The sequence below is a fragment of the Prunus dulcis genome, chromosome 5 (genome assembly GCF_902201215.1).
Source record: "Prunus dulcis chromosome 5, ALMONDv2, whole genome shotgun sequence".
NCBI classification, from domain to species: domain Eukaryota; kingdom Viridiplantae; phylum Streptophyta; class Magnoliopsida; order Rosales; family Rosaceae; genus Prunus; species Prunus dulcis.
In genome coordinates, this window is record NC_047654.1 from 3,302,968 (window position 1) to 3,317,362 (window position 14,395).

Genomic DNA, 14,395 nt, shown 5'->3' on the forward strand with positions numbered 1-14,395 from the left:
AGTCTTTTGCTTTGGGGATGGCATTGCCAATCTGCATATGAACTGATTTACATTATTTAATTTAAATGTTTCATGACATGAAAATATGAAACTAAATACTAAAAAGTGGTTAGGTGCCGCCAAGGTTTACAAATAGAAAACAAGAAAAAGAAAAAGAAAAAGAAAACTAATATAATACGACAAAACTTGAATGGCCAATCTTATGTTCGTGAATACAAAGCTCACATCTATGAAGTCCCCTGAGCTAACTTTCCTCTCCCAGAAGTCGAGTTAAAATCCTGACCAAAAACAGAAAAGAAAACAAAAGAAAAGTAACCATAGTTGAGCATGCTAGAGAAAGACTGTTTTATGTTGATCATGTCATCACTCATCACTCAACACTCACACAAAGCTAGTGTGAGAGAGAGAGAGAGTGAGGAGAGAGAGAGTGAGAGAATCCAATTCTTTGTATAAAGACAACTGATGTGTTTTGTTGTCGGACGTAAAAGGAAATGGTGGTCTGAATAAATTTCTTTTTTTAACAAATTGAAAGTGAAAGAAGTGGCCTTTTTCTCCAAATGCAAATTGTCAGAAACAGAGAGTTTAAGAGAGAATCTTTGGTGTCTCAGTTAGCACCGTCGGCTCTTCCTCTAATATCTGACTCCAAGGCAAAGGTGGGTTTTCTTACTCCACTCTGAAATGATTGTTTAAAGCCTCCTTTTTATGGTTGGTATTCTCCTCTTTCAAGTTGCATGCGACTTTTCGGTACTTCTGTTCACTTTTCCATTTGGGTTTTGAGTAGTGCTGCTGCTGCTTTTATTCACTTACTTAGTTGACTCTTTCTCTGCCAATATTATTTTTTCTCTTTGATAAATGGAACATGGGTTGAATATGCATTTTGATTTTCTACGCTACTTTGATGGATTTTGCCCGTGTAGATAAACTCTTTTGAAGATTCTTGTTTTTCTGGGTTGCTGCTTTACTGGACTCTGAAAGTAAATTACTTTAAAGTGCTAGACGTAATTTCTTCAGATTTAGCTTCTGGGTGACTCCAATCTGTAGGTAGATTCTTAATTTTTCTGCGTTTGTTCAGAGTAGCTTTTGAGTGTCCAGATTTTAATATTTGGCTATTTGTTACATTTAAATGTTCTTGTTCTGCATTATCTGGATGTCTGTTGAGAAGGAAAGCTAAAGTAGCTTTCTGCTAAATTTTCTTTGTTTGTAAAGCATCTCTCTGTGTTGTAAGGGCTTGTTTGCAGCTTTAGTGGGTTTTTGTTAACGATTTCATTTTCAATGAGATTTCAACAATTTCTTGCTTTCTGTGTTCTGATTATATTTGTTCAGCAGGAATTCTTTGTAGAAGTTGACTGAGACAAATCAACATAATCCTCTTTCACCTCCAAGTTGACAAAAATTTCGCAATTCGTCCGCAATGGTTTCAAGGTCTTATTCCAACTTACTTGACCTTACTTCTGGTGGTTCCCCAACTTTTGGCCGTGAGAAAAAGAGGTTCCCCCGAGTGGCAACTGTTGCTGGAGTATTGTCTGAGCTTGATGATGATAACAGTAATAGTGTTGGATCTGATGCTCCGTCGTCCATTGCTCAAGAACGGATGATCATAGTGGGAAATCAGCTTCCAATTCGAGCCCATCGAAGAGACGATGGGGAGTGGTACTTTAGCTGGGATGAGGATTCGCTTCTTTTGCAACTCAAAGATGGCCTTGGAGAAGATGTAGAAGTAGTCTATATTGGTTGTCTTAAAGAAGAAATTGACCCGAGTGAGCAAGATGATGTAGCCCAAACTTTGCTTGATACTTTCAAATGTGTCCCGGCATTTCTCCCTCCTGAGCTTTTTAGTAAATTTTATCATGGTTTCTGTAAACAACATTTGTGGCCTTTATTTCATTACATGCTTCCTCTATCACCAGATCTTGGTGGCAGGTTTGATCGGTCTCTATGGCAAGCTTATGTTTCTGTGAACAAGATATTTGCAGATAAAGTAATGGAAGTGATTAGCCCCGATGATGATTTTGTGTGGGTTCATGATTACCATTTGATGGTATTGCCAACATTTTTGAGGAAGAGGTTTAATAGGTTGAAGCTTGGATTCTTTCTCCACAGTCCATTCCCTTCATCTGAGATATACCGGACACTTCCTGTAAGAGATGAGCTTCTAAGAGCACTTTTGAATTCTGACCTTATTGGCTTCCATACTTTTGATTATGCTAGGCACTTCCTATCTTGTTGTAGTAGAATGCTTGGCCTCTCATATCAGTCTAAGCGAGGATACATTGGGCTTGAGTATTATGGTCGGACTGTAAGCATTAAGATTCTTCCTGTTGGGATACACATACGCCAGCTGCAATATGTGTTGAATCTTCCAGAGACTGAATCAAAAGTTGCTGAGTTGAAAGATCAGTTTAGGGGGCAAACTGTTTTGCTTGGGGTTGATGACATGGACATCTTTAAGGGAATTAGTTTGAAACTTTTGGCCATGGAACAATTGCTTATACAACATCCTGATAAGAGGGGTAAGGTTGTTTTGGTTCAAGTTGCTAACCCTGCAAGAGGCCGGGGGAAAGATGTCCGGGAGGTCCAGGTAGAAACTGATGCCACAGTGAAGAGGATCAATGAGACTTTTGGAAGGGAAGGATACAATCCCGTGGTCTTGATTGATACCTCACTTCAGTTTTATGAGCGAATTGCTTATTATGTAATTGCTGAGTGTTGTCTTGTTACAGCAGTGAGGGATGGAATGAATCTCATACCCTATGAGTATATAATATGCCGCCAAGGAAATGAGAAGCTAGATGAGACTTTAGGACTAAACCCAACAGCCCCCAAAAAAAGCATGCTAGTGGTATCTGAGTTTATTGGGTGCTCTCCATCACTAAGCGGGGCAATTAGGGTTAACCCGTGGAACATTGATGCTGTTGCTGAAGCTATGGACTCTGCCCTTATGGTCCCTGAGGCAGAAAAGCAGTTGCGGCACGAGAAGCATTATAGGTATGTTACTACACACGATGTTGCATATTGGGCGCGTAGCTTCTTGCAGGATCTTGAAAGGGCATGTAGGGACCATATGAGGAGGAGGTGCTGGGGAATTGGTTTTGGGTTAGGATTCAGGGTGATTGCTTTGGATCCAAATTTCAGAAAGCTCTCAGTTGAACATATTGTTTCAGCTTATAAGAGGACCAAAAATCGAGCGATTCTTTTGGATTATGATGGTGCTATGATGCTGCCGGGTTCGATTATTACCACTCCTAATACAGAGGCTGTTGGAATCTTGAACAATTTGTGCAATGATCCAAGGAATGTTGTCTTTCTTGTTAGTGGGAAAGACAGAAAGACTTTAACTGAATGGTTTTCTTCTTGTGCAAAGCTCGGGATCGCAGCAGAGCATGGTTATTTTGTGAGGTACGTTCCTCTTTGTTGTTGTTATTGCCCCTACTTCCCCCCTTGCTTCCCCATTAAGGGGCTCTATGGCCTTGCACATGTTGTTCCTTTTTGAGTACAAGCTATACTATAAACTAGAGGGGATAAACATGTTGTTCCTTGTTATAAATGAGACATAGATAAGGTACGAAAAGAAAGGGGAAGAAGAAAAAGAGCGTAAGATGGAAAAAAAGAGAAAAAAAGGCACTCACTTACTAATATAGCTCACCCTTTGGATATTTTTTCCTTTCTTTCTGGTTGCCTGTCTATGCCAGTTGTTAGGGCTGCCCCGTACACTTATGCATGCAACCTTAGTTAGTCATCTTCTATCCGAAACTAAGTTCTAGTTGTTGACTTGGACAAGTTCGAAAAAGGTAAAGAGGTGGAGCAGAAAATATAAACTTGTTTATAGTGTACTCTCCATTTTGTTTGACTATTCTTAAAACATCAGTGAAACATTTTCCCAGTATGCAACCACTGGTAGCTTTCTCCTTGCAAAATGGAATTAATAATTGCTGCAAGCATATTGATGTTGAACTAGGCTTGGATCTGGCTCATTTTTGTTTCCAAAAGGGACAGGCAAGTCCTGTTTCTAGTTGTACGAAGAACTGATGAACTCTGCAATCTCACTTGTTTAGTTTTCTAACAGCTATTGCATGTGTTGAATTATTTACCTACGGGTTCAATTTACATGATATCCAGATGCCCCTTAAAACTGAAACATTAAAATTTATAATTATTATGTGAGTTGATAAAACTATAATCTTTATGGTACAGAGATCGACAGTGGAGCCCAATTGATTCATTCTCACATGCTTTCTTGGGTTATCATGCTCTGCTCTCAATAATAGACTTGTGCTGCTTTCTATGCTGAATTTTTTTTTTTCAAAATGCAAACGGTAGTCAATTCGGCATTTCTTTTGCCTCCAGTACTAACTGGTAGGCCTTTCTTCTTGCTTTTGTGAAGAGTACTAAAGTGCAACCTTCATATCAGCTCCAATTGGTTTGATGGTTCTTTGAGCAAGTTTTTGTGACCATTATTCTTGGAGATGGGTTATTAGCTTTAGAAGGCAGAACCGGCAGAAAAAAAATCTGCATGAATTTTGAAAAAATTTCCCAACTGCTACTCTCTTTGTGATTTTGTATTGGTTGCATTTAAACATTGGGGAAAAAGAAAGAGGTAGAGCCGTATTCATTGTATATCAAAGTCAGAATCAGTAATTTTTATAAAAAAAATCAGTCAGAATCAGTAATTGACCCAAAGAAAAAAAGAAAGGAGTCACAGTATCCAACATTGTGACGCAGTTTCTTTTTGTAGAGTTTTGAAAGGAGAAACATGTCTGAATATTCATTTGTCTATTTGGGGTGTGATTTAAGTTTAGTGTTATCTTCTTTTCAGGTCAAATCATAATGCCGAATGGGAAACTTGTGTCTCCATTCCAGATTTTGATTGGAAACAGATTGCCGAACCAGTAATGCAGTTATACACTGAAACAACTGATGGTTCTACGATAGAGACCAAAGAAAGTGCTCTTGTTTGGAATTACCAATATGCGGATCCGGATTTTGGCTTCTGTCAGGCTAAGGAGCTTCTGGATCACCTGGAAAGTGTTCTTGCCAATGAGCCAGTTTCTGTCAAGAGTGGCCAGCACATTGTAGAAGTTAAACCTCAGGTTGGTGGCTCTTTTTCTCCTTTCCACTGCGAACTTTATAGACATTCCTAACTCTAGGAACAGATATAAATTAAATGAGTTCTTGCTATCCATTGCCATTGTCTTGGCTTCTGTGGCGTTTTACATGTTCTAAGTAATCCAGAACGTTTAGGGCTAGCTTTTTATGGCAAATACTAAGTACAAAAAAGTTAAGCCCTGTCACATATCTCACATCCTAGAAGAAATCCCAATGTGCAAATAATTATGTTCTGTAGGGACCTGCATTACCTATAAGAAGTTAAACATTTCAAGGAAAAGGCACCTATTTGTTTATATATCGTATATACTAGAGGTACCCAATCAATGTGTGACTATGCTAACACTCCCTCTCAGCGCCAGCACTGGAGACATTTGGCTCTCTTCCTCCAAACAGGGTAGGAGCTACAAACCGTTGCTTGTAGTATACCTGTGCTCTGTTACCATGTTAAGCCTATGGTTACAATTCATCTTTAAAAACCGGCTTTCCAGGAAAGGCTGCTCATGTGTTTATACATGGCATATCCCAAAAGGTACTAAAACGATGCGGACTATTGTAACACTCTCCGCCAGTGTCGTGATGGGAAAAACTGGGTGTAACATGGTTTCATAGCAGGTGTACCATACGGATGGGTCAAGTTCGTATTTCTTGCCCTACGTGGGGTGAACCATGTGTCTCCAACCCTGGTGCTGAAGGGGAGTGTTACTAAGGTCCCACATCCCCTAGATATCTTTTGGGATATGCAATGTTTAAACACATGGCCACCCTTTGGAAAGAAATGTATGGCCACCCTTTGCTTTCCCTTAGAACCAATTTTAAGGGTGAGTTCTACCCCATTTAACATGTCGAACAGATTTGAGAGAGCATCAACTAACCTAAGCCAATTGAGTTGGTAGAATTCAAGAGGATTCAAATGGTATTATTGAGCATAACCTGAAGAAGTTGGCAAATTTGAGAAATAAATGCTCTTAAACCTCCATAGTCGTCGAGCTTTATTTGACTGTTGAGGAGGAAAACCTATCTTTGGTTCTTCAGGTTTTCCCACATTAGGTTTTTCATTCATCTCAAGGAAGAAAACATCTCATGGTGATTCTCATTTATTGGACTGTTCAGAATTGATAAAACTTATTATTAGGCTCATCATGACTGCTTAAATAAAATCTAAATAAGGTTGATTGTGCATTTCAGTGACTGCTCTAGTATGGATCTTGAATTTTCTGTTCACTCTTTATGATTCCCCTATATATTTTAGGGGTCACTATGTTGTTTGTGATATTTGCTTTTAAGATTTTGAAGCATGAAAAAAAAAAATTAATGCAAACTCTTTCTGAGCTTGTGAATTTGTGATAATATATATCTTTCACGCTGAAGATTATCCCCAATATTAAAAGTTTCACTTGTTGTCTGACCATTCCATAGGGTGTCAACAAAGGCCTTGTCGCGGAACGTCTCCTCTTAACAATGAAACAGAAAACAATGCTTCCAGATTTTGTTCTCTGTATTGGGGATGACAGGTCTGACGAAGACATGTTTGAGGTAATAATGAGTGCAAGGGACTCTCTCTCTCCGGTGGCTGAAGTGTTTGCTTGCACTGTCGGTCAGAAACCCAGTAAGGCCAAGTACTACTTGGAAGACACAACTGAGATTCTGAGAATGTTACAGGGCCTTGCCAATGCTTCGGAGAAGGCAGCCAAAAGTGCTCCACAACCTTCTCAGAGAGTGGTTATTTTAGAATAAATAGAGTTCATTGAAACCTCCACCAGGCCTGGGGTTCTTTTCATGAGCATAGGCTATATTGGTTTGGTGTGGTTGGAATTATGGAGGGGTCTTTCTTAAGCAACAGATATACATAATCTTATTTGACTGTTTTTGCAAAGCTTATGCATTGAGCTGCTAAATTGTAACATTTGCTCATGTCTCGCTGTGGTCTTGTTTACTTGGTGTGTTTCTGACTCTTTCACAGTTGAATGTGCTGCCTTTTCGTATCCCGCCCGAGATCTTTGCTAGGTAAATCAGCCACACCTCAATGAGTAATTTGGGAGGGCTCTTCTTACAGAGGGTAGGCTCACTTTCGGGGTTGTAAATGGAACTCTTTGGAAACTTATATAAAATGGTTCCTTCCAAAGCCCATGGTGTCATGCCTTACTAACCATGTAAAACAGATCAATGCTTGAAGGTGCATATCAAAGTTTTCCAAATTTTTATAGTTTTATCTTTGAGGACCCAAAATCTAGATTGCTTGCCTTGGCCAGTAAACATAAATGTCCCCTGTGCACCTAACTATGCATGCAAGGTTTTCAGCTCATGTATCTGGTGGATTGTTACTAGTCCAAAAAATACGTTCAATTATTTTTGAAATTGACCTAAGTTGATCATTTTCTTTAAAAAGGTAAGTTAAATAGGACACAGAGACTAAATTTAGTATTAATTTGATTTGATTTCTCAATTCCATGACTCCTCAACCTACATGTTTTCCTTTTGGTATGAGAATTATTCGTATGCAACGTCCTTATTTTGGGGAAATTATAGAATACTATAATACTACGGTCACGTGGTATATCTTGTACGAGTGTTATAATATGAGTGGACGACAAAGTTTATTTTCCCCTCTTTTAAGGAATAGTATCAATAAACATGCACTGATATTATAACACATGTATAAGATGTGCTATGTGGCCATACCATAGTATTCTAAAATACCAAATTTCTCTTTTAGCATCAAATTTATGGACATGAATTCGTTCATTCATTAAGCATAATGCAATGTCTGGTTTTGTCTCTAGTCACCTAAAATATAAATATCTGGTTACCTAAACTGGGGATTTAAAGGAAATTCATGCGCATTAAAAAAAAGAAAAAAGAAAAAGAGATAAGTAGCATGATATATTTTTCTTTCCCACCAGAAGGTACCTTCTTCCTCAATTAAGCTCTTCCCAACGGCACTGATTCTTTAGGAGCTTCACTTGCATTTGGATCTACAGTCTCCGACGTACGACGATCGTCAAGGTAGTGCTGATAGGCATAGGAAACGAAACCCCAAAGAGCTACAACTATTGCTATCACCTTCCATGCATCCTGTCATGGAAAACAATCACAGCCAAAATTTGAATGACAGGCAAACCCAGAGCACTTATGACATTGGAGAACAGAGAAGACACCTCAAAAATCAACCCAACCGCACCAATCACAAAAACCTGCCAAGCAATACTTGTCCAAACCAAGATCATAACATAAGAAGCCTTCCCTATTTCAAACTCATCCATCTCTCTCTTTAGGCCCTTCCACTCTCCACTTGCAAAAAGTCAAACCAAGGCAGCACATGTTGCTACCAATGACTCATAGATTATCACATCCATGACAACTATGTATGTTTTCTTTCTGATGACCTTGTTGAAGGCAAACTGTGTCAAGGCAAGCGCTAATCCGGTCCCGGCAGAAGCGCTAACAGTGCATATGAAACCAGCTGCATACTTCCCTTGAGAGACTCTTCCTGTATTAGAAGTATCTTCCGAGTTGTCATTAGCTTGAAACACAAGAAGAGTGGAAGAGATGGTGACAAGAACTATAGAATTGATGATAAATGGAGTGAACTTTTGGGAGTTGAGAAAGAAGGAGAAGAGGGCTGTAAATCCCAATTGGGAGGCACAGATGAGTGAGAAAGTAGAAACAGGAAGATATAAAAGCCCAAATGAAGTCAAGAAACAGCTTCCTGCTGCGAGTAGGCCAAGGGTCACACAGACCATTGCAAGGATTAATACAGATGGTCCTTCGGTGGTGGGATTAATTTTCTTGGAATTTAAGAAAAAATAGAAAGGAAGGAGGATTGGAAACCCTACAAGTTGAACAAGTGCTCCTATTAGGCCTCATCATTTGGCCCGCGGGCTCATGGGCCGATGGGGGCCTGCCCGGCCCATCGAAAAAAAGCCCTGCCCGGCCTGTTATGGGCTTTGAGATGCCCGAGCCCGCCTTGGACCGGGCTAGGCTTGGGCTTGGGTGTCTGAAGCCTGGCCCGATTAAGTCTAAGAAAGTTCGGCCGGCCCGCCTACAAAAGTCGGCCCATTAGGCTCGCATACACATATAATTATGTATAAATAAGAGTTTAGGTTTAGAATTATATCACTTAAATCACATATATAATTTGTTTCATTTCATTTACTTTTCTTTACTTATTCCTAGTTTATAATTGGATGATTAGCACATTAATTTGTGTCAATTATTAATTCAACAATTATATATATACAGTCCCCTTCTATTGAGGGATCTCTCAAATAATTTTATTTAAGGGACGCCCTTTAGAGTACCCTACAATTCTTTTCCCAATAATCCAAACTATCTATTTTTTAGGTTTTCATTCATAGATCATCTTTACAAAAAATTAGACAAATCGGAAACCGTTTCGACATCCAATTGTGTTTTACAAAATCAATGAACACGGTGCTTCAAGAAAGTACTAAAATTTCAATAACTCAATTGAGTGGTCACATAATATCGGATTCAAGTGATTTTTTGTAGAGATGATCTTTGAATAAGTATCTACAAAATAGATTGTTTGGATTAGTGAAATACAATCCGGAGTGGGGCCTACAAAGGGTGTCCCTCAAATAAGCTTATTTGAGGGATATATATATATATACAGAGAGCTTCCATTGAGGGATCCCTTATTTGAGGGACACCCATTGTAGGCCTCACTCCAGATTGTATTTCACTAATCCAAACCATCTATTTTGTAGATACTCATTCAAACATCATCTCTACAAAAAATCACTTGAATTCGATATCATGTGACCACTCAATTGAATTATTGAAATTTTAGTACTTTCTTAAAGCACCGTGTTCATTGATTTTGTAAGACACAATTGGATGTCGAAACGGTTTCCGATTTGTCTAATTTTTTGTAAGGATGATTTGTGAATGAATACCTAAAAAATAGATAGTTTAGATTATTGGGAAAAGAATTGTAGGGTACCCTAAAGAGCGTCCCTCAAAGAAAATTATTTGAGGGATCCCTCAATAGAAGGGGACTGTATATATATATATATATATATTGAAATTATTGTACAACCGCGACAAATCTGGATCACCATATATATATATATATATATATAAAAGATGAACAACATATCACATCACCAAATATAATCATATCATGAAACATAATCGTACCACCAAATATAATCATGCTTTTCTTGAACACGTCACCAAATATTTGCATATTTATTCATACCATCCTTTAAAAAAATATTTTTTTGATACTTATTATTTTTTAAAATTATTTCTTAAAACGTATTATGATCTAATTATGTAATAACCTCAAAAATAATACTTGGTTTTATTATTTTTGTGGAAAATCTTATAAGTTGTGTGACTTTATTGGGTGTTTTATGAATTTGGTTTGATGTGAAAATATTGGAATTAAGTGAGTTTAATCTCAAATTTGGACTAAAATGCCCTTATGATTAAGTTTAGGATTTTTTTTTAATGAAGTAGGGCCCGTTTAGGCCCGGCCGGTTGGGCTTAGCTCAACCTGGCCCGATAGGCTTTCTCAAGCCTGACTCATGGGTCGGGTTTGGGCTTTGAATTTTCTAAAAAACCCAGCCCGGCCCGGCTTGATATTTTCTCTCTCCTTTTTAAAGTCCTGCCCTGTCCGGCCCAAGCCCATTAAATTTGGGTTAGGCTAGCCCGGCCCATTGATGAGCCCTAGCTCCTATCCATTTGCTCTTTCCACCTTTTTCAAAGTATAGTCTTCCCAAAAGTGTTCCTGCTGACTGGCCAGAAAGGGCAAAGAATATATAGGTGGCTATAAGAAACCACCACTTGAAGTTTCTGCCTAGAGCGATTTTTGATTCATTGTTTACTCTTGTGTGTTCACTTGAGCTTCCCCTTTTGTCATCTTCAACTGCTAGAAATTCAAATTGTACAATGATGATTGATGAGAATTATGATTGGTGAAACATTTAAAATCCCAAAAAATACCCTTAATTATTCAATATTTTAACAAAGAAAGAAATGTATTAAATGAGGATGTCATATTTATTTGAAAAACAAAAAACCTGAAAATAAGACATGTTCTACATCCACTCTACCATAAAAATAGAAGGCTGCTTTTTTTAAATGTAGATATACCTTGAAACATTCCACTCTCACTTTGGGTTATATTGTGGATTTTGGCTGTAGCTACTTAGAGTTTTCTGTCATATACTCTTAAAATTCCGGCCATGCCCAGAAGTGAAGCATTAGTATACACCTAAAATCCAATAATTTGTTGATGCTTCATGAGAAACAATTGATTTCAAGGATTTGTGCAAGAATTAAAACTCCAAAAGTGATTGGAATTAATGCATATACTTGAGTAGAGAGCTGCATCTGTTGGTAAAGTATAGCATGATGATAAGTTCTAGACATAACTGATTTGATTACTCAAAAGGGGGGAAACAGAGAAAGTGAGCTCCTTACCCATGATGTGAAGCTGCAGTTGTTGCTGAACTTGTGCCATGCCAAAGGTGAACAAGTTCCAGGGACATACGCAAAGGGGTTTTGGAGGGGTATGTAGAAAGATTAGTGCAAATGGAGATGAAATCTTGTAAATGGTTTTGTAGTTTTCCTTTTAGGTTTAACATGTGTATATGATTATAAGATCCATCGAGTATCTTCTTTGTAAGTTTTTTTTCTTTTCCAGGAGAGTTTTCCTTCAACAACAAAGCAAGAAAAGGTTGCTAGAAGCTACCAAAGTTACTTAGATATTGGACACTCCCTTCTCTGGTTTAATGTGGATCTTCGGAACGGACAAGAACACCTGCTGTTTTGACTTTAGCTTGCTTATGTTTTTTTTTTTGCCTCTAAATAATTTTAGTCCCAAAACAGCACGATTTTCATGTTCGAAAGGTATATCAGAAGAAGAAGACAAAAAAGAAAAATGCTTTGGAACTAAAGTGCCATATAATTTGGAGGACTACAATTCTAAATTTCAATGTGTTGACGTGAGTTAACCTATTAAATTAAAGAGATTTATTTTCTAAGTTAATTAGGTGATTTACTTCCTTATTTTATATAGTTGATACATCCTTGTATAATTATGAGTTATTCTCCTAATTAATTACTGTATCTATTTCCATGTAAAGCACCATTGTAAACTCCTATATATACCTCCTTATGAAGAAGAATACAATTAATCTAAAGTATTCAAACCATATTCATATTTTAGCATGGTATCGGAGCAATCAATCCTAGGTTGTCTTTAAGCCCTCACATCATACCCTCAAATTCAAGCCCAAACCCTAAATCAAATTCCTTACCTCTCAAATCAAATCCTCTTATCAAACTCCTTAAACACATACCTCTCAAATCAAATTCCTAAATCAAATTCATACATCAAATTCTTCAAATCAAACTCCTCAAATTCTCAAATCAACTCCTTACCCACAAACACACACTCATATCAAATCTTACTTCCACTGTGATGTCAGCACTCCCTATAGTTCTCTCCTTCCTTGCAAACTCGCAGAAGTATACGGTCAATCCTCCTTAACCAATTACCCGGGTTCGTGCTTCTATCACCACCATTAAAGGTTTTGCTTTCACACGTCCTCTCCAAAGCCCACATGGATTATTAACTCGGGTGCTACAGATCACATGACATTTGATCCTAGCTAACTTATTAGTCGCAAACCATCCACTTAGTTGATCATGTCTAATGCTAATGGTACTCCCTCCCATGTGGTCGGGAGACTCTCTATCTCTCTCTAACTCCATACATCTGGATTCTGTATTGATTGCTCCATTCTAGGACCATAACTTGTGGTTTGTTGCACAACTTACTACTACTTTGGAGTGTACAATAACATTTAGGCTGAATCATTGTGTTTTTTAAGACATCCTTACGAGGAAGACGATTAATTGTGGTACTAGGCAGGCCAAACTCTACTACTTGACCCCACTTGGCCCCAGCATGCCAATCCATAGAGCACTAGTTGAGCAAGACATTGAGACATATGAGCATGATCAGGGAGATTCTTCCAACAACGATGGATCCAGAAGAGGTCCTTAAAGACCACTATGACAGTAAAACCAGATATCTGGAGCTTACTGAAGTGCCAGAGGACATTCTAGACAAACTGGAGGAATTAGAGGGGGAAGAAGAATAGTTGAAAGTCGACATTGCTACTTTGATCTTCAGGCAAAGCTGGAAGAGAGTCGAGCCCAAATTGCCGCTAGTGAGCCTGCCATCCAAGACCTGACTTCTCGTACTTTTTAGGCGAGATTGGCTAACAAAAAGACAGCCACAATGCACAAGGACCTTAGCCAGGCCTCATATCTACGGTTTTAGAATTCATTTCTTGAACCAAGTCCTTACTCTTTTTTAGGCTGAAAAATACTCATTCATGTTTGTATGAATTCTAACAATTTGGCTTTGACACCCATATTTTTGGTTGTCGATTTTTCAATTTAGTCCGTTATATTTAAACTAACCATTAATTGGTCTATTAAATATATCTGAGACACACTGAAGATGACCTGACTATTAATTGTTAACGAGAAATAAATGAACCAAAAACAGAAATTCGTTTAAGGAATAAGATGTGTGTCTTAAAGCTCTTAAAGTTTTTGTTTGGGCTTATCTTCATAAAGTAAGCTTTTCCACGTCATTCGAGGCGCCTTTGTTTACGGATTTGTAAAAGTTCATGGTTTGGCCATGTGGGAAAAACTGTACGACAAACGACTCTCTCGAAAAGAAGCACTAAGCTTCAAATTCTTAATTTCTGACCTTCTCTATTTTCACCTTTCTGAATTCTAACTATCACGTCAAGAGAACCAAAGTTTTTCAAAGAAAACCATAACCTCCGATTTTCAAACTTCAAACTTTCAAACAAAGATAACCATTTGATCAGATGGAACTAAAGAGAGATTCTGGAGGTTGTACCTAAGAGTCTTCCCTTCATCTTAGGGGTTGGAGCGAATGAATTTGCGGTTGTCTTTGATGGCTTGGTTGAAAGATTTGATAATGGTCGAGCTTAATTCTTACTCTGTATGGATCTCATAAACTTCTTGAACAATAATTGCATCCTGGGGCCCAGGTATCTAGAGAAGAAAGCTGATCAGCTCTGCAAGTATGAACCTCAACCAATCAGGGCTCCTATCCTTATTTGTCGATTAGAAGGAATCGACTGGACGAATTGGAATAAGATGTTGCCGAGGTTCTTCCCGAAAAGTGAAGTGTCAAGCATGGACTTCCATTGGGTGGATTGTGTAAAGAGAATGAAACCTCTATAAAAGAATTCTTGGCTTGATAATGGTA

General features: G+C 38.1%; 1 protein-coding gene and 1 pseudogene across 7 annotated transcripts; one reads left to right on the top strand and one right to left on the bottom strand.

The window, feature by feature from the left end:
* Window positions 1–392: 392 nt before the first annotated feature.
* Window positions 393–7,092, top strand: LOC117627675 (alpha,alpha-trehalose-phosphate synthase [UDP-forming] 5). 7 transcript variants are annotated; one of them, XM_034359870.1, is made up of 4 exons: window positions 393–705; window positions 1,324–3,396; window positions 4,814–5,087; window positions 6,523–7,092. In XM_034359870.1, exons 2-4 carry the CDS (start codon window positions 1,412–1,414, stop codon window positions 6,838–6,840), a joined length of 2,577 nt encoding a protein of 858 aa, XP_034215761.1. In that variant the 5' UTR covers window positions 393–705; window positions 1,324–1,411; the 3' UTR covers window positions 6,841–7,092. The 7 variants fall into 7 exon arrangements, with proteins under 7 accessions (XP_034215761.1, XP_034215760.1, XP_034215759.1 ...); XM_034359869.1 differs by having other exon boundaries at window positions 1,327–3,396; XM_034359868.1 differs by having other exon boundaries at window positions 393–653.
* A 933-nt stretch (window positions 7,093–8,025) lies between these two features.
* On the bottom strand, window positions 8,026–12,816 carry LOC117627566 (annotated as a pseudogene).
* Window positions 12,817–14,395: the final 1,579 nt, after the last annotated feature.